The 18,063-nt window shown below is 43.3% G+C and overlaps 5 protein-coding genes across 7 annotated transcripts; 2 read left to right on the top strand and 3 right to left on the bottom strand.

The window, feature by feature from the left end:
• Positions 1 to 431: 431 nt before the first annotated feature.
• LOC108137419 (kelch-like protein 5) lies at positions 432 to 7,708 on the bottom strand. 2 transcript variants are annotated; one of them, XM_017259081.2, is made up of 6 exons: positions 7,349 to 7,708; positions 3,831 to 4,874; positions 3,222 to 3,429; positions 2,844 to 2,966; positions 2,164 to 2,400; positions 432 to 775 (listed from the first exon to the last, which is right to left on the bottom strand). In XM_017259081.2, exons 1-6 carry the CDS (start codon positions 7,606 to 7,608, stop codon positions 683 to 685), a joined length of 1,965 nt encoding a protein of 654 aa, XP_017114570.1. In that variant the 5' UTR covers positions 7,609 to 7,708; the 3' UTR covers positions 432 to 682. The 2 variants fall into 2 exon arrangements, with proteins under 2 accessions (XP_017114570.1, XP_017114571.1); XM_017259082.2 differs by lacking the exon at positions 432 to 775 and having other exon boundaries at positions 935 to 2,400.
• A 312-nt stretch (positions 7,709 to 8,020) lies between these two features.
• Positions 8,021 to 9,546, top strand: LOC108137420 (splicing factor, arginine/serine-rich 19). The gene is made up of 2 exons (XM_017259083.2): positions 8,021 to 8,114; positions 8,173 to 9,546. Exons 1-2 carry the CDS (start codon positions 8,089 to 8,091, stop codon positions 9,203 to 9,205), a joined length of 1,059 nt encoding a protein of 352 aa, XP_017114572.1. The 5' UTR covers positions 8,021 to 8,088; the 3' UTR covers positions 9,206 to 9,546.
• Positions 9,547 to 9,944: 398 nt separating this feature from the next.
• On the bottom strand, positions 9,945 to 13,425 carry LOC108137434 (dual specificity mitogen-activated protein kinase kinase dSOR1). 2 transcript variants are annotated; one of them, XM_017259098.2, is made up of 4 exons: positions 12,919 to 13,425; positions 11,419 to 12,058; positions 10,303 to 10,629; positions 9,945 to 10,214 (listed from the first exon to the last, which is right to left on the bottom strand). In XM_017259098.2, the coding sequence occupies exons 1-4, from the start codon at positions 13,026 to 13,028 to the stop codon at positions 10,101 to 10,103; spliced, it is 1,191 nt and encodes a 396-aa protein (XP_017114587.1). In that variant the 5' UTR covers positions 13,029 to 13,425; the 3' UTR covers positions 9,945 to 10,100. The 2 variants fall into 2 exon arrangements, with proteins under 2 accessions (XP_017114587.1, XP_017114588.1); XM_017259099.2 differs by having other exon boundaries at positions 11,419 to 12,049.
• Positions 13,426 to 14,144: 719 nt separating this feature from the next.
• On the top strand, positions 14,145 to 15,318 carry LOC108137408 (TM2 domain-containing protein almondex). The gene has a single exon (XM_017259066.1). The coding sequence runs from the start codon at positions 14,229 to 14,231 to the stop codon at positions 15,075 to 15,077; it is 849 nt and encodes a 282-aa protein (XP_017114555.1). The 5' UTR covers positions 14,145 to 14,228; the 3' UTR covers positions 15,078 to 15,318.
• A 402-nt stretch (positions 15,319 to 15,720) lies between these two features.
• LOC108137435 (la-related protein 7) lies at positions 15,721 to 17,911 on the bottom strand. The gene is made up of 2 exons (XM_017259100.2): positions 17,545 to 17,911; positions 15,721 to 17,483 (listed from the first exon to the last, which is right to left on the bottom strand). Exons 1-2 carry the CDS (start codon positions 17,813 to 17,815, stop codon positions 15,934 to 15,936), a joined length of 1,821 nt encoding a protein of 606 aa, XP_017114589.1. The 5' UTR covers positions 17,816 to 17,911; the 3' UTR covers positions 15,721 to 15,933.
• Positions 17,912 to 18,063: the final 152 nt, after the last annotated feature.

The following is an 18,063-nucleotide window of genomic DNA, read 5'->3' as shown; positions in this document are numbered from 1 at the left end:
TTTTTGTTCTGTCTTGGCGTCACTTCGTTTTCAGAGTGACCATTTTTAATACCATAAATACTTTTGGGGGATTCCCAAAACGACTAAAATGCTAAGAAGTTCAAAATTGGACAGAGTCGACATGATAAAGGAATTCAATTGCTTTCCATGCCATTTTCATTTAATAAATAAGGAATAAAATGTAATAATATTTAATCTCAAAACTACGATTTGTATTCCATTTTAAGGAATCAAACAAATATACATAAGAATTGTAGTTATCTTAAAATTTCTTTGAAGTAAAACCATTCCTAAATCCACTAACAACTATGTAGATTTGACAAGGTTTTGAAAGGTTTCTTGTTTAATCATAGATTGTTTATTAATAAAACCTATTGCAAACCATTAAAAATCGTAATATTCCATTTTTTCAATTTGCAACTGCATAGAAATAACCGTTTTATTTTTAGTTTTTATTACAAAAAATACATATCCAGTGTATACATTTATGCAGTGTATGTTTTGTGTAAAAATATATATATGTGTAAATATAAAATAATACATAATATTTGGATTCTTTTTTTTTTTAGTTTTTGTTTTTTGTTTTCTGTAAGTTTGTTTCTTGTGTTTTTCGTAGCTTGGCTTAAATGTTTATAGTTCATAGTTTATAGTTTGTTGTCTTGTCTGTCTTGCATTTACATGTTTACATGTTATAGTAGTCGACAAACTCGACAGATCTGGGACGCCTATTATAGCAGATTGGATCCAATCTCACTGGCTTCCACTTCTTCTTTTTCTTTATTTTTTAAATGCAATCGAAGGGAAAGGGGAAAAGAAAGAAATAAAAAACATAATAAACAATTAGAAATAAATGCTCGCTGTACGCACACACACACATCTAGTATTTACTGGCTAATGCTAATATCGGTACAAAATGACGATGCAGAAGTCGAAATTTAATCATTCCATGGAATACGTATGTATTTACTAACTAAAACTAAGCATTTGCAGTTGTCTTTTTTGATTGTTTTCGTTTTTTGTTTGTTTATGTTTTTGTTTATATGGTCTCGCACACTTCACATGCAAAAATAAGCAAAATTTTTATTTTTTTGGAATTTTGGCTTGACGCAGTCTTATCTAGGATATATACGATATCGATGGAATGTGGGCCCGTCACCGGTGCGAGCGAGATGGCATGCAGTGTGTGAAGCGTACGACACCATGTGAGTGAGTGGGATGGAGAGTAATGGTTACAATCTATGGATCCGGGGATCGTATAAAATACGTTTGGTTAATTACAACTAGGGATCGAATTTCGCTTGAAAGCCTCGCACAGCATGCACTTCTTAAGACCTATGAGATTTTGATTTTGTTTTTTTTTTTTTCAATTACACTTCTTTAGGTAGCAGCCGAATTGTGGGTGATTTACAGGGAAATACTGGTGCATGGGAGGAAGTGGGTGAATTCAGGGTGCACATGTGCCATTCCAAGGGAAATAATGTCAGAGAACACAGACGAGAGCGAGGCGAAGGGGTGAGCTGCATAGCTGCATTTCAAACTGGCCGGGTTAGGGAACACGAGCAACAACCACGAGCAGCTCACAGCAACAGTTACAACAACTACTATAGAATTGGGTGCAGTGTACTTTCGCCAAGTGCATCGCTTTCAGGCTTCAAAATGCAACTACTTAAAGACAAACTACTTTCCTTCTGAAGTCTAAAAAAAAACCTTGCGTTTTTTGGTATTTCTTTTCTTAATTTAATATATGCAAATGAAAATGATTATATTTATAAAAAAAAATATATATATAACCAACCAAAAAGAACTATTTAAGTAAAATGTATTTGAATTTTGCTAATGTGGAATGTGTCTTCAAGAAAGATTATTATAGAATTCAAATTTCCATTGAAACTTATTAATTTTCACCTTAAAAAATGTCTTTAAATTGATTATAATGAAATTTACAAGTTATTTTGCTTCCAGTCAAATTATAAATTCTATAAAATTCGATTAATTAGTTTTCTTTATAAATAAGTCTAGTTTCCTCTAGTCTTAGGTTGAAATTTGGCTGGGCTATAAATGCAAATCGTTCCTAAAAAGCTACTCCTATAGCTATGGATTCCCACTGCGATGCATTCGACGGGCCTACACTGCAACCGAATGTGGAGTGGGTTTAGACTAAACTGTAGCACTGGGCGGCGGCTGTTGGGCCGCCGGCGGTATGACATTGGGTATGGCCACCACACAGGCGCCGGCCCTCGCAAAAGCCATTGGCGCCAGCTCGTTCCATCCGTTGCGCACCGGGTCGTACTCCTCGACGCTCTTCAGCGCATGGTTGCCATCGTAGCCGCCGACGACGATCAGGCGGTCGCCCAGCAGGGCACAGCCGATCGCATCCCGGCCCAGGGCCAGCGAGCAGATCTACGGAATCCGGGATGGGAAGAGGGATTAGAGTTTGGACAAGAAGAAAAGCTATAGTCGAGAGTCCTCGACTATACGATACCCGTTACTCAGCTACTAATTTTAAAATAAATAAGCCATTAGCAAATAATCGTTTTAGGTGGTGCCATCTACATTTACATTTATGTAGATAACTTCTAAAGTATTGGTCTGATTTGCAACATTTTTATATGAATCAATAGATATTGACCAAATAAACATATACAACTAAGTAACTGGCTTCAACCATGTCTCCAAGTGGCGTGGCTGAGAATTAAACGTTCAAACAGACGGACATGGTTAGATCTAGACTAGGCTATTGATCCTGATCAAGTATTTATACATACTTTAGACGCTTCCATCTACCTGTAACGGGTATAACTAGGAGATCGGGAGATCCCAGTACCCCCACTACCACTACTCACCAGTGTCCAGGTATCAGTGGCTGGGTCGTAACGCTCCACTGTCTCCGTGCGACAGACCATCGGATTGCTGGCCGGACAGTCGTGGCCACCCAAGGCGTACAGGAAACCATTGGCCACCGTCACCTGGTAAGTGAAATAATGAATAAGCAGTTAATACAGCTAGAAACCAGTGTTGCCAGTTCAAAATGGTAGTTGAAAAGGTATAATAAAACATGTTTCATGTTCATAGTTTTGTCAGTAAAACTATTACCATTTCAAAATCTATAGCTTGATTGCTTTTAGCTTCAATTGTAAGCTAATATAAGCCTTCTTTTATCCAGAATCTAGCTCAGCAACTGGTAGCACGGCTGAAAACTAGGAATCCAGTAGTTTACTTACGCCCACGCCGCCGCGTCTTCTGTTCATCGGCGCCAGGAGACTCCATTTGTTGGTGTGCGGATCGTAGCACTCGATGGAGCGATGGCAGACGGAACCATCGCGTCCGCCCACCGCGTACAGACGACCGCCCAGGACAGCCACGCCGGCGGTGGAGCGCATCGAGGACATGGGCGCCACGTAGCTCCAAGTGCGCGCAATGGGATCCCATCTGGAGAAGGGATAACGTCGGAATAAGAAGACAAGTAAGTCGAAAACCAATTTTAAAGCACAAATATATACAAGCAATTGATTTAAGGGTGGCGCCATCTGCCGGGTCACTATCAAAAGCTTTTTTCAATTAACCAACAAGTAACGTTTTTGTTCATAACTTCTAAAATAATGACTCGATTTGGAAAATGTTTGGATAAATCAATAGATATTGACCGCATAAACATATACAACTTCATAACTGACCTCTAACCATGTTTTTTGAAGTGACTAGACAGACTCTTGCAATCGTGGTTATATTATGGCTTAAACTAGGCAGAAAGGATAAATATATTCATACTTTAAAGGGTCTGAAATACATTATACCCTTTGACTCTTAGAGTAATAGGTTTAAGTACTCACCTCTCCACGGTGTTCAGGTAGCTCCAGCCGTCGTGACCGCCCACCGCATAGAGCGGACCCTCCAGCACCGCCACGCCCAGTCCGTGACGCGGCGTGGCCATGGCATTGAGCGGCGTCCAGGCCATCGTGTTCAGGTCCAAACTCTCGACGGTGTTCAGAGTCTTCAGGCCGTCGCGTCCGCCCACCAGGATCAGCTTGTCCTCCATGACGGCGACGCCGAACTGCAGTCGCCGACCGGTCATGTGCTTCCACGAGGTCCACTTGTCCAGGCGCGGGCAGTAGCTCTCGATGCTGATGGCCCCCTTGTGGGCATCCATGCCGCCGACGGCGAGCAGACGGCCCACCGTCGATTTGCGCGGCGTGGTCCGCTCGGTGGCGATGCGGGAGCGCCGCTCGGGCATGAGGTGCCACTTGAAGGCCTCCATCACCAGCTGCTGGCACTCGTTGGCGTTGCACACGTTCTCCACGTGGTCCATGATGAAGGCGGGCTGCAGCAGGGGCAGCCGGACGAGGGCCAGCAGCTCGGCGATGTGCGGCTCGCGGGCCGCGGCATCGTGGCGCACCCACGACATCAGGCTGTGGAAGACGTCCTGCTCGGAGGGCACATTGAGATCGTCGCTGCTCAGCAGCTTGCCCAGCTGGTCGGCGTTCAGCTGGAAGAACTCCTGGTTCTGGCACACCTGCATGAAGTACTGGCAGGTGTAGGCCTGCGCCAGTCGCAGCAGCGTGGTGCAGCTCTGCTGCTCCGCAAAGAAGGCGAAGCCCAGGCAGTTGGAGGGATGCAGTTGGCGGGCCAGGAAGTTGCAGCACGCCGTGACGACGGCGTTCAGCTGCAGCAGACAGGCGGTGGCCAGCAGCGTCTCCACGGTGTCCTCGCGCATCTCGATGAAGCCCGTGTAGCAGTACTGCACCAGCAGATGCAGTGCGTCGCCGTGCACCTCGCCGAGGGTCACCTCCTGCTCCTTGGTCTCGCGCAGCGATCCCGTGAACATGGCCGAGAAGTAGGCGCTCGACGCCGACAGCACCAGGCGGTGGGCGGGCACCCTAAAAATATCAATACAACATTCGTTAATGTATTGTGTTAATCTAGGCATAGTTTATAATAAGACATATAGTTTATAATAGGTCAGAAGGTTTAAGCGCATAAGAGGATTTATTTTTTCAACCAACAACTTTTTTTTAATCTTATCAAAACCCGAAAACTTAAATTGCTGTAAACTTGTATTTTGTCTATTTAAGGATGGTTTATAATGAGACAAATTATAGTTCAAAAGTATTAATCGCACCGAAAGAAATATATTTCAAATTTGAAAATGTTTTTTTTTTTTTTAATTTGATCAAGGCCCGAAAAGAAATGTATTTAAAACTTAAAACTTTTTTTTTTAATTTGATCAAAGCCCGAAAAAGTAAAGAACAAAGAAAATTGTATTGTATTAAATTAAGGATAGTTTATAATGAGACAAAATGACAAGGTAAAATATGTGGCCGTAATTAAGGCTTATACATTTTTGTTATATAAGTAATTTTTTCATCTCGTAAACAGTTAAATTAAATGTCAGCTGAACATTTTAAAATCGTCTTTAATCCCCTCATTAATTTTATTTTACTCAGAATACCTAAACGTGCTTAGAGTCTATTTTTTGTTCACTTTGGATGTCATTACAAACTAAATTGGCCACAGAAAACAAACCTGTTTACATTTTATAATAAAATTCAATTGTTTCAGTAACCGAAATACACTTTTTTTTAGGTAAGAAAATAAATAGCTTTATCGTGTTGGGCTTGACATTTTCTGTAACTTCAAAAGAAAATCATTTTTTGTACTCTGTTTCGAGTGAGCACCGTGACACTATTATTCTGACCGCAACTGTATGCTGGTGGATTCTTTTCCCTTTGTTTACCATGGCACAGATCGACAGGTTTTCACGATCCAAAACCGGTTGAGTGCAGCGAGCGGGTGAAGAAATCAAATAAAGCTGCAACTGCACTCGGATCGCAAATCGTTATATCTATATCTTTTCATGCTGCAGTCGCTTTCGTTGTTGTTGTTGTTGTTGGCTCTCTGTCTTCGTCTTTGTTTTTGTTTTGAGACAAATATATCCTTCTCTGTTGCGTTGCATTGCCATTGTTCGGCGAGCAAAAACAAAGTTTAAATGGGTAAGGTTCTCTTTCTCGCTAACTCAGCAGCTCTTTTAAGCCCGGAATCTCTTCGGCTCTCTCATTCTGCACTGTTGCCACAAGGTTTACAGCAGCGGACGCATAAATAACATTTGAAGTTATAAACTCAAGGATATTACCAGTGAACATATTTTAATTGATTTGCACTGCTTCAACTGCCTGTGTTTTTGTACATAATAATCATAGATTTTTTCTTTACATATATAGTTAATTAAATTATATAATCCAATAAGCATTAAAAGCTCAATATCCTTGTTCATTTGCATTTTTCTTGAGTTCAATAAACTTTTAAATTATTTTATCCAAGTTAACATTATTGCGAATGTGATAAACAAATAAGTTCCCTTATCGCCATAATTGTTGATAAGCAAAGAAATCGTAAATGACTTTGATATCAACAATAATGTTATTAAAAACCATTGAATAATAAACGATGCCTAATATGCTACAAACAAACTATATGTGTGATAAAGTTGCATCCACATTAAATTTATATTTTTTGGATCGGTACAATACCGATCGGGATCATTAGTCCATTTAACTAACAATTGCGTGTAAACTAAGTTATAGCACTAGGCATTTGCATAAATCAATATATATTTATTAAATATAAATTAATAAAACCATTGGATAAATATAATTGAATTATAACCAGTATTAAAGGCCTTACGTCTTTCACCTGAACACTGTTTCCTATATAAAGTTGATTTAAGTCGATTTAAACTAAACATTTACTGAAATCGAATTTCTTTTAACGTTCGAAGTCGAAAACCACGTACCACTATATTTTTTTTACTTATCTGTATTTGCATTTAGTTGAGTGCTTTTCTCTAGGTATTATTATTTTGACAGCAGCTGCACTTCCTGCATCTGCGTAGTGCTATTGTCTTGGTCACCACTGTGCAACGAATGTGTGCGTGTGAGTGTTTACTGTTGGAACTGCGTTGGGGACAGCGCATTGGAAAGAGCAGACAAAGAACACAAATGAAGGTCAGTTGGGGGAGGGGGAGGTGGGTAAGTGGGGGCCTGGGGACCGGGATCGGGTAAAGAGGAAGCGGGTGAGAATCGCTAATGAACTTTCCAATTTGAAAGACCATATTCCATTCCTTTGTCTCTGTGGAAATTGGAAAAGGGAATGGGAAATCGGGAATAGGAGTTCCATGATCCCTTCTCGCTGGAAGTCGAAATCGGAAATGGACATCGGGAAAAGGCGTTCCAAACAGAAATTTTAGTTTCATAAATCGAAGACCACATCATTTGGAAAATGTAGTCGGAAATTGGGAATCAGCGATCGAGTCGGAGATTGGAAATAGGAACCGAGAGTGTCAATCGAAACTCACCGCTTGCCATCGATTCCAGCGATGAGGACCACGTCGCAGAGCTGCTGGCTGTCCACATAGAGCTGCATCCGCTTGAGGATGTTGTCCGCATGGTCGCGGCACCGGAAGAACTCGTCCTGGCTGCCAGCCGAGTTCAAGCTGCCCAAGCTGTAGTCCCGCGACAGCGACTCCAAGGTGTTGTCCGCCAGCATCGAGATGTGTCCGGATGTAGAGGCTGTGGAGTCCCGGCTGGGACTCTCCTTCTGGTTCACCGCCGACATGGTAGCTGTGCTGTGCGCGCTCCTTTCCAGTCCAGCGATGAGTAGTTGTTGTTTCAGCGAGACGTCTGCATCGGAGCACTGGCTGGAAGCAACTAGCTCTGGCTCTGGCTGGTGGATCGTGGATCGCTTGGCTAGTGGTAGGTAAGAGAGGGGTGGGAGGGGGGTTCCAACGGTAATTTGCAACAAAGAACGCTGCCGCAAATCGCGCCTGTGTGTGTGTGTTGGTGTCGCCTCCGCTCTCTCTCTTTCTTTTTCTCTGCGTTTTAAATCTTTTCAATTGGCCGGGAATTGCGTGCTGGATCTGATCTCTGTAACTGTAAATCGCTTATCAAGCTGAGTTCCCGTGTGTGTTTAGTTTATGTGTTTATATACAACTTACACAGCTGTTGTGTCCCACTCTGGTCGCACTGCTTTAATTTGTTTTCAGTAGGGGATTGTATTTTTCCCACTCTTTGGTCACACTAATCAAAAACACCATTCATGGAAATGGATGCCGAACTAACAAAGTAAATATTTATATTTAAAGTTATTAAATAACTAAATTAACTTATGTTTTGGCTTTAGCCGGGCCATAGCCGAGCTGATGCGCGAGATAGAAGGCCAGAATCCCAGTTTACCCAGCCACAAACAAGCCGAACGCAAAGTGAATCCACTGGGAAAAACGAATAAGCGCTTTTTGGGCCGCACCATAAACACGGCGATTCGCCACAATAAAAGGGAAGACGAGCGCACGCAGGCCAATTGTCGGCAAAAGCTGCAGGATCTGGATGATATATATGAGCGAAGGCAGTCCAATCACTTCTACAATCGCGATGTCCAGAGGAGCAGGAGTCGCAGTCGAAGTCGAAGTCTGGACAGGAACGGCAGCCGAGTTGCCCACAAAAAGGACAAAAGGCGAGGCAGCAGCAGGAGACGGAGCAGCAGCAGCAGCAGTAGGGAATCTAGCCGCAGTCGCAGCCGCTCCCGTCACAGTCGCTCCCGTCGCAGGAAAAAGCACAAAAAGAAGGCCAAGAAGCACAAGAAGTCCACGAGGAGGCGAAGGAAAAGCAGCAGAAGCAGCAGCAGCAGCAGTAGAAGTAGTAGGCATGGAGAGGCCATGCCCATTGCCCCACCTTCGGAAATGTTCCTCCAACATTCCAAGCAAATGGCTGCGGCCGTGGCCATGGTCTACGGCCAAGTCTTCCTAGCCAATGGCCAAAAGTTGGCCAAAGAACGTTCAGCTTCTCCCTTGAGCGACATAGTTCGCGAGCTGATGTCCGATGATGAAGAGCCGGAAAAATCGAGGAAAACACCCATTGCCCTGACCTGTTCATCCAGCGACGAAGGGCCACATCTACTCACCATTGATGTTAGCTCCAATTCCTCCGCGGAGTGTTTGGATACCGATTCCGATGGCGAGGACAGCGCTGGCAGCTGCATAAACCTAGACGAATCCGAGTCTGAGAACGATAGTGATATGGAATTAATCGAGTGCCATGACGAGCAGCCCAAGGAGATGGCATTCACATCTGCATCTGCATCTGCACCTGAAACCGAAACCTGCAATGAAAAGCAACAGGTGGACGTTCCTACCACCGTGGACCTGACTGAAGATTAATTAGGCTTAAATTATAAGTTACTCTAACTAAATTATCATCTATCAGAGACATAGCATTACTTAATATATATATTAGAAATTGTAAAAAAGCTATGAAAGCGACTAGTCCTTGGAATTCATAATGACTCATTTATTTTCTACTATTATTTAATGCTACATATCCACCTAAGAACTAGTCCAAGCTAGTCTAAAATCAATCAGTTATTATATATATTTCTCGTAAATGCTGTTGTACTCGAATGTGCCTGAAGTATAGAACATATATTCTTGTAATACTGCTAGAGATAAGTACATATATCAACAGCTGTCTTTACTTATTTTCTTTACACTTGAAACACTGAAATTTAAAAACATTTTTTGAAGTTAATAAAATACATGTTATTTACTCAAACAAAAAAACTAATTTTACTTAAGTTAAAAGACAACTTATATGAATGCCTTCTCCTTAGAGTAAATATGCCATTAAAACTATTTCCCTAATTAAAACTTCAAATAAGAACATAAAAAACGGTATTAATAAATATAGGAACCTTTTTCATGCATTACTCATAATTAACAAAAAAAATTATATTTTCTTCTAGAAAGTATATTGAAATATAGAAACTCACAAAATCCTTGTTAAAATAAAAGGAAATTCTAGGTAAATTACAAAATGTGTGAGGAATATTTAATTTAATATTACCCAATTTAAATTAATTTACCCAACCGCGTCGCAAAAATTCTCGCACCGTACATGGTATGACTTCGATTTCTTTATTTTCGATTTAATAATAATAATAGTTCAGTTTGTTTTGCCTTGCGCCGAACAAAGAGCAAATGGTATATGGGGAAAAGGGGAAAGTGGGAAAGTGGGGATATGGATGGGCTGCATCTGCATCAGCACCTGCATCTGCGTCTAGTTGGGCGACGTATTCCGCTTTGGCGTCGACGGCGGCAGATCCATTGTCTTGCACACCCAGCCGGATATATCCACCTCCTCCACTTCCGCCTTGCGAATCCACGGATGACTCTACAAAAGATATACATATATGTATATATACTGTATAGTTTATATGCAGAAATTGCGACGTGAGGGATAAAAATGGGATGAGATTTACCAGCAGGGTCTTGAGATCGGCCCGCTCGTCGGGCTGCTTCTTCAGGCAGATGTCCACGAAGTCCTTGAACTCGCTGGAGAATATCTTGTGCTCCAGCTTCGGCGGCGGTTCGTTCACAATGTAGTCGAGCAGCTCGAAGATGGCCATTGCCCGGGGCTCGTCCGTCGGCTGGCCGCCCTCCTCCGCGTTGTCCGCGAATATGGACTCCAGGGTGGCGGTGTTCGGCGGCGGGATGGGGTACATGCCGATGGCCATCTCCACCAGCGACAGGCCCAGCGACCAGATGTCCGACTGCACCGAGTAATGGGTGCCCTGCAGTCGCTCCGGCTACAACAAAGAGCAGTGCGTGCAAATATTTTGTTTTGTAGTTTACCACATGTCTACTCATATATTATATCTTTGTGTACATTCTGCAATCTTTTGTTAAGCTCGCCCCTTCCCTTTTAAAAATATGTAGCTCCTTTGGGTCTGGGAGTGCCCAAAACTGCCCCATGGCAATACATTTACAAAAAGAATTTATAAAAAACAAGCACAAATCTCAGTGTAAAGTCGAGAAAAAAACAAAACATAAAAATAACTAAGTAATTGTTTTTAATAACACAAAGAAGCAACAAAACAATATTAAAGAGTCTATTAAACCAACAAATTGCATTGTCTAGATATTATATATGTAGCTTATAATCGATTTATGTACTATTAAAATTTTTTTTTGTTTAAAGAAAATAAAAAGAAATGCTCCTGCATCTGCACTTTGAGTTGGAATACAATTATATTAAATCCAACCTATTTTTTTTAAATATAAAATTTTTTTTATATATTATACCTATGTTAAATCTGGGTTTTTTGCATGTGCCCCATTTATTTTATATCCAAGAGTTGCTTCAAAACTTGTTTTAATTGCTATTTTTATAGGCTAAAAAACTACTATTTTCATGACCCCAGCTGTTTGTATTGAAAACTGATTCAATTTGTACTCTCTTTATGTGATTAAAAATTATTTTCAAAGCCTTTAAGCCAAAACCAATCGTGATTATCCCTCGGGTTTGTATAGCAATTGTGATCCACATTTATAGATACTTATATACTGCATCTGGGTACCGAGACAGGACTACTCACCGACATATAGCTGCGGGTGCCCACGAAGGAGTTGGCCATGGAGTCGATCAGTTGGCCGGAGACGCCGAAATCACAGATCTTGATCTCGCCGCTGCTGTTGACGAGGATATTGCTCGGCTTGACGTCCCGGTGGATGATGGCGTGCTTGTCGCGCAGGTAGCTCAGACCCTTGAGCACCGCCAGCGTGATGCGGCCGAGGATGGACTCCGGTATTCGGCCGGCCCGCTTGAGGATCAGGTCCAGCGAGCCACCGTCCATGTACTCCATGCAGATGCTGATCTCGCCGTCGCTGTAGAAGGCGCCGTAGAAGCCAACGATGTGCGGGAAGTTGCATTCGTGGAGGACTTTCAGTTCGCGCAGGATCTGTTTCTTGATCGCCGGCTTCACCTCCAGGTGGATCAGTTTCCTGGCCATGATCAGGTGTGTGTGCGTGTGCCGGACCTTCATCACCACGCCGCCATTCCCCGAACCCAGTTCGCCCAGCTTCTCCAGATCCTCGTCCGACAGCTCGCCGATCTTCTCCTTCTGGCTGAGGAACACCTTGATCCGCTTGCGCTCCGTGTCGTCCATGTCCAGTCCCTCCAGCGTCTCCGTCAGCGCATCGATGCTCGTCTTCGGCTTGCCCAGCAAACTGTGTGTGCTTTAATTTAACCTCTTAATGAATTTTTGCGAACCAAAACGAAAATGTAAAGTGTGCAGGCAATGGGGAATGGAACGAAAACGTGGGGGATGGGCTAATATTATACGATTAGGTACTTCCCTATGCTAAAAACATCAGATGGTTACAAAATAATTGCCTACATATTGATGCTGAGTTAAGGAAATTGTAGAGAAATCATTACCCGTGTAACTCTAAGGATAAATTTGCTTCATGCTTAATAAGCAATCCAATAATGTAAGTAATATGAACATTATTGAAATTTTTATATTTTGAAAAAAAATACAAGTATATTTTAAAACAAAATTAAAGCTATAGTTCTGTAGCTCAAAGAAGACATTCTTAAACCTCGTTTTGTCTTCATAGAAGAGTTGGATCTAACAAAATAAAACGCAGTCACTTCAACGCTATCTGTTCAAATCATTTGAATTATATTTTACAGATAATATGAAAATACCCAAATTTGGAAAAATGTTCCCATTAGAAAATGTATTTTTCAATCTTAATAATTTAGGTTTTTCTAATAAACTTTTCTCGCGGTGTACCTGTTCTTGTGACCGTTATAGCCTATAGTGTGTGGGTGCATGTGTGCGTCACGTTCAAGGAGTGACACCTACGCCAACAAACCGAAAGAGTCTTCTCTCTTTCGCTCTCTCTCTCTTCCTGGATTCCATGGAATCAATCAATTGGCCGAAATTAATTAGCCACCTGACACCCTGGAACAAGGATTTACCCTACTCGAATGATAAATATACAAAATCGAAATGGGATGGGCAGTGCGGGAGGGATAGGGACAAAAAACAAGTAATTTATAAGGAGCATATCAAATGTATCATATTTACTCTGTGCCCGAAGGGGTTTTGAACGGCGGCGTCGGCGCCACTGTGGCGGCGGCAACAGTTGCCTCCGTATTTACCGGCGGCAGCACCAGATTCAGCTTGTTCTTCGACATTTTGAACTATTTAAAACTATATTCCGTGGTCACCGATCAATTATAGAATACAACAATAACAAAAACAATAAAAAAAATTAAAAAAAAAAAATAAATAAATAAAGATAAGAGAGCAGTCCAGTGGCGTCCGAAGAGAGGAGTTGAGGGGCGGGGCGAGGGACGTCGGCGCGGGGGAGGAGGCCAAGTGGAAAACTTCCGTTTGTTGGTCTAGCCGCTTGTAATTGTGCACTCCTTTTTGTTTATGTTTTTTTGCACACACGATAGCACTTTCGAGCCGACCACAATAATAACAAAACGGATAGTTTGTTTTATTTTTACACCATATATACAGCAGGCGGCTGCAAAAAATTTGCCGACTTTTTAGTTTTTTTTTTCTTCGCAGAAGACGCAGTATGACCAGGCCGTGCAACCAAATCCCGTTTCAAATTTGTCGACTATCATGGAGTGCACTTAAAAAAATTATGAAATTTAGCATTGCAATGGCTTTGAAAATATTTTTTTTTTTAAATTTTAAATCAAATATAAATTAAATTTGTTTAAATCAAATATAAGCCTGAAAAAAATATTACCGAAAAATGTTAGGTCATCTTGAATTCTTCAAAACCTTATATGTTCTTCAAAAGAATGTTAATTTCTTTAATTAAAAAAAAACACTTAACAGTTTGTATTGTTTTAAGCCAAACAGAAATAACTCCAAATAGATTTACTTCATTTTGAACGAGATATTTTTTCCGATCAACATTTTTCCTAAGTCGGATAACTTTCTTGAAAGAGATTGTTTTGTTAGCTTATTAAGCGAAATTACATTTTATTTTGTCTTTTGATATACTTTTTAATGTAAACAAAATAAATATTTTGATATTGCCTGTTTTTGTTTGAAAGCTAACAAACAACTTTTGTATTTCAAGAATGCTGCACAAAAAAAAAGCGTTTCCCTCTTAAATCAAATTTGTTTTACTAAATTAGTTTCGATCAAAATTTGGTATTTCCCCATACACCTATGAAATCAAACTGTTATAACCATTTTATTTAAAATAAATTGAAAAATAAAAGTTTTTACCTATGCATTGGAATGTGAAGCTATGCACGTTCGGTATTTTCTTGCCACCGGTTGACGGTCACACTGCCACCCACACCTTCGGCTCTGCGAAAAGTAAAACAATAACATTTCCGGCTTGCCATCCACCTAATCTGACCAAAATGAGGATGCAACGCCAGTGCATTGTGGTCAACATGCGATCGGCCATCGTCCTGATCATGATCTTTGTGCTGACGGGGATCAGGAACAGCGAGACGGCCAGCGGGGGCAACCAAATGGACTTGTCGGACGCGAAAGGCGATCACAAGGACAACAGCAATGCGAGTAATGGCAACAATGGCAACGATAACGAAGTGTATGTGCCACCGATTGTGTCCAGCATGGTGGCCAAAAATGGAGGATCCGGTGGCCCCCTGGACAACATCACTGCCTACAGCAGCAGCAGTAGTAGCAATGGCAATAATAACAACAACAACATGTTGTGCCCGTACGACAAAGAGACACCCTGCGATCGCCTGCACTTCCCGTGCATCCGGTGCAACTACAACTACGGCTGCCTCTACGGCCGGGACGTGAACGTGACCTGCGAGATCGTGGGCAACGTGCAGTGCCAGGGCGAGCGGAGTTTCCAGCGGCAGATGAGCTGTCGCTACTGCTACCAGACGGAGATGTGGCAGCAGAGCTGCGGCCAGCGCTCCAGCTGCAACTCGGCCACGGACAAGCTGTTCCGCACCAACTGCACGGTGCACCAGGACGTGCTCTGCCTGGGCAATCGTTCCTTCACCCGCAACCTGCGCTGCAACTGGACGCAGGGCTATCGCTGGAGCACCGCCCTGCTGATAAGCCTCACCCTGGGCGGCTTTGGAGCCGATCGATTCTATCTGGGCCACTGGCAGGAGGGCATTGGCAAGCTGTTCAGCTTCGGCGGCCTCGGCGTCTGGACCATCATCGATGTCCTGCTCATCTCGATGCACTATCTGGGCCCAGCGGATGGCTCGCTTTACATCTAGTTTAGTCATTAAGTAGCCAAAAAGTGTAGACTGTAAGCTAAATATTTCCATTACCATGTAAATAGTAACGAAGGCATATTTAACCATTAAATACTGTAAGAGGGTGACCCATGGGTGTGAGTGTTCCAAAGAGCTTTACAACTTTTGCAAAACCATGTACATACATAACTAGAAAAGCTATCCAGTTAACTATGCTAATTTTTGGTCTGTAACTATCGCAATATTATACAACCTTTTCTTATTTGTTATTTCTTTTGATCGCACCTATAGAAAAATATAAATTAAATATCATGGATAAACTACAAAATTCACTTTAATTGAAAATTAAGGGCTGGATTCGATTTTTAAAGAACTGAAATGCCAAATTCTTGCAATATTTATATATGTTAGAGTATCTCCTTTTAAAATATATGGTATGAATGTTTTAAACCTTGTAAATCACTTTTTGGTTTTCAAGGACTTTATATTCCCTTCTTACTATAGGTTTTGCAAGCAAATAATCTAAAGTTTGTAAATATACGAATTTTTATAACTATTTATAGCCATCTCTTTCTTATTCCTGTAAGATCAAAGGTATATTTTTTGAAATTCCTTTTTTATAGAAATTAAAATTCTTTTAATTATTTTTAACAATTAAATTATGAATTACGTTTCTTGGCAGATCCTTTTAGAAATTAAAATTAAAATAGAAACAAATTATAAAACTGCTGCTTTTTCGTGTCGCATGCTTACATTTACACATTTGCATTCTAAATTTCTTCAAACAATTTAGAAAGTTCTGTGAAACCATTCATTTGGCTTAAAAGCGATCCCAGATCATACAGTTTGTGACCTTATAACTAGACCCGTAATCGATTTATTCCATGGCGGCCGCCTGTACTTCATCGTCGCCATCGTCGAACTTGATGTGCTTGGCCAGCAGCTTGGAGATCTTCTCGCGGCCTCGCTTCTGCTGCACGCGCACCTTTTTCGAGAGTTTCGCCTCGCGATCCTGCTCGATCTTGCGCCAATAGAGCGTCTCCGGCTGGCCGGAGAGCACCTTCAGCTGCCGCTCGGCACAGTTGACCTGGCGCACCAGCTCCTCGGCGGCGGCGGGCGTGGCCAGGCGCAGTTGGGCCACCTGATCGCCCTCTTTGATGTCCACATACTTAATGTCCGGATACTGGCGCATGTCGGCCTTAAACTCCTTGACATTGGTGCAGGGCTCCAGCAGCGAGCACTCCACAATCAGGCCGGGCTCGTATTTGAAAAGGGGCGTACGCTCCTGCGAGGGCTCCTCGGATTTGGTGGACTCCACGCCGCCGGCGCCGTAGAAGTTCATGTTCATTTTGTGCACCGCCTTGCGTCGCTTGGCCGGCACCGGCACCGCCGCCTCCCCGGCAGCTTCGCCGCCTTCGCTGGGGATCTCTGGACCGCCGGCTTCCTCCTCCTTATTGGCCACCTCGGGCAGCTGCGAGGGTTTGGATTGGTTCTGGTTATGGTGCTGCTGCTGGTGGTGGTGATGGTGCGGCTGGTTTTGTGGGTGGTTCTCACGCCACAGCTTGCTCTTGGCTTCGCTTATCAGGCGACGCTGCAGATTCAAGTACTTATTGCGCAGACTGCTCCAGCTGGTCTTGGGCAGCACCTTGAGCTCCAAGGCACTGGGCTCAATGTTCGGCTTGTCCACAATGGCCTTCTTCTTGCGCTTGCGACGACGCTTCTTGGTCTCGCCGTCGGTTGGCTCTGTTTTATCCTCCTGATCGGTGGTGGCTTCTCCAGCTGCTGTGCCCTCTGCCTCCGTTTCGCTGGACGTTCCTTCCGCCGTGGAGCTCTCGCTGGGCTGCTCCTCCTCCAGCTTGACCCGTTTCACCTCGGGACCCGTTTCGGTGATGGCCACAGCCTCTCTCTTGGCATTCCGCTTGAGTAGCGGTGGCGGCGGCGGCGGTTCAAGCGTATCATTCTCATCGGCTGTCGACTCTGCTTTCTGTTGCAGCTGCTGCTGCTGCTGGAAGGAGCGCACGCTGGCCAGTTCGCCAGGATCCGTTTCCACGGAGAGGACGCCCTGGACCTGGGCAAATGCCTTCACAGCCTTCTCCACAGAGCCGGCCTTCTCGAATTCGATGAAGGCGAACTCCTTGATTTTCTTGGTGCCCGGATAGTGAGGCAGCGAGACGTAGGCCACCGATCCGTAGCGGCTGAACACCTCCTTCAACCAATCGTGGCTAGCATTGGCGGGCAGGGCCTCCACATACAGCGTCTTGTCGTTGACATCGCGCTGATCCGGAAGCTTGGTCTTGCGCCGCACCTTCAGCTTGGTCTCGTCCAGTTCCAGGAGCTGGGAGTTGCTCAGCGCCTTGGCTATCTGCTGCACATCCTGGGTGAGCGTCTTGATTTTGTTGAACGTGAGGAAAATCTCCAGGGGCACATCTGAAACGGGATCCCGTTGTTAGCGTTGTTTTGGCTGGGAAGAGCACCCTGCCCCACTTACATGGATCCTGCTCTACGTAGCGACGCAGAAAGCGATCCTTACTCAAATTGGCGTCTCCGAAATAGAACTCCATTTGGCCGCGAATCGAGTTGAATAAATGCCTCTTCCGTTTGCGTCCTCCATCCTTTTTAGCCGGCGTTGTGTTTTCAGCCGCCGGTTCATTGGCGTTTTCCTCGAGTGGCTCACTGGATGCGGCAGTATCGGGCTTTTCCACCGGCGTGGCGGGTTCCTGGCCATCGGCCTTTTCCTTCTCCGTGCTTTTGGCTGCCATTTATAGCCGGAAAACCATTAAAAACTCGGAAATACCTTTGCTTATGGCAATTGGTTTTTGCTTTTTGCACTAGCCGGCAACGCTGCGTAGCTGTAAATGGCAGGGTTGTCAGGTGTTTGCAACACCGCCTTATCGATAGTTTGCAGTACTCTATATATATATCGATCACATTCAACGAGGAATAGTTACAAGCTCTACAAGGTTTAAATAACATCTCAAAAGGCATAGTGAAGTTTGAAAAATTATCG

The sequence above is a fragment of the Drosophila elegans genome, unplaced genomic scaffold (genome assembly GCF_018152505.1).
Source record: "Drosophila elegans isolate 14027-0461.03 unplaced genomic scaffold, ASM1815250v1 contig_149, whole genome shotgun sequence".
Taxonomy (NCBI): Eukaryota; Metazoa; Arthropoda; class Insecta; order Diptera; family Drosophilidae; genus Drosophila; species Drosophila elegans.
This window is presented reverse-complemented; position numbering and strand designations above follow the sequence as displayed.

Excerpts from the sequence above, each read along its gene's own strand:
- LOC108137419 (XM_017259081.2), bottom strand. The coding sequence starts at position 7,608 with ATGTCGGCGGTGAACCAGAAGGAGAGTCCCAGCCGGGACTCCACAGCC. Across the intron at positions 4,875-7,348 it reads GCTGGAATCGATGGCAAGCG|GGTGCCCGCCCACCGCCTGG; the intron begins GTGAGTTTCGAT and ends TGATATTTTTAG. Across the intron at positions 776-2,163 it reads AGCCGCCGCCCAGTGCTACA|AAAAAGAAGAAGTGGAAGCC; the intron begins GTTTAGTCTAAA and ends TAAAAAATAAAG.
- LOC108137420 (XM_017259083.2), top strand. The coding sequence starts at position 8,089 with ATGGAAATGGATGCCGAACTAACAAA. Across the intron at positions 8,115-8,172 it reads ATGGATGCCGAACTAACAAA|CCGGGCCATAGCCGAGCTGA; the intron begins GTAAATATTTAT and ends TTTTGGCTTTAG.
- LOC108137434 (XM_017259098.2), bottom strand. The coding sequence starts at position 13,028 with ATGTCGAAGAACAAGCTGAATCTGGTGCTGCCGCCGGTAAATACGGAG. Across the intron at positions 12,059-12,918 it reads AAAACCCCTTCGGGCACAGA|CACACACAGTTTGCTGGGCA; the intron begins GTAAATATGATA and ends GTTAAATTAAAG. Across the intron at positions 10,215-10,302 it reads CCGATCTCAAGACCCTGCTG|AGTCATCCGTGGATTCGCAA; the intron begins GTAAATCTCATC and ends TATCTTTTGTAG.
- LOC108137408 (XM_017259066.1), top strand. The coding sequence starts at position 14,229 with ATGAGGATGCAACGCCAGTGCATTGTGGTCAACATGCGATCGGCCATC.
- LOC108137435 (XM_017259100.2), bottom strand. The coding sequence starts at position 17,815 with ATGGCAGCCAAAAGCACGGAGAAGGAAAAGGCCGATGGCCAGGAACCC. Across the intron at positions 17,484-17,544 it reads CTACGTAGAGCAGGATCCAT|ATGTGCCCCTGGAGATTTTC; the intron begins GTAAGTGGGGCA and ends ATCCCGTTTCAG.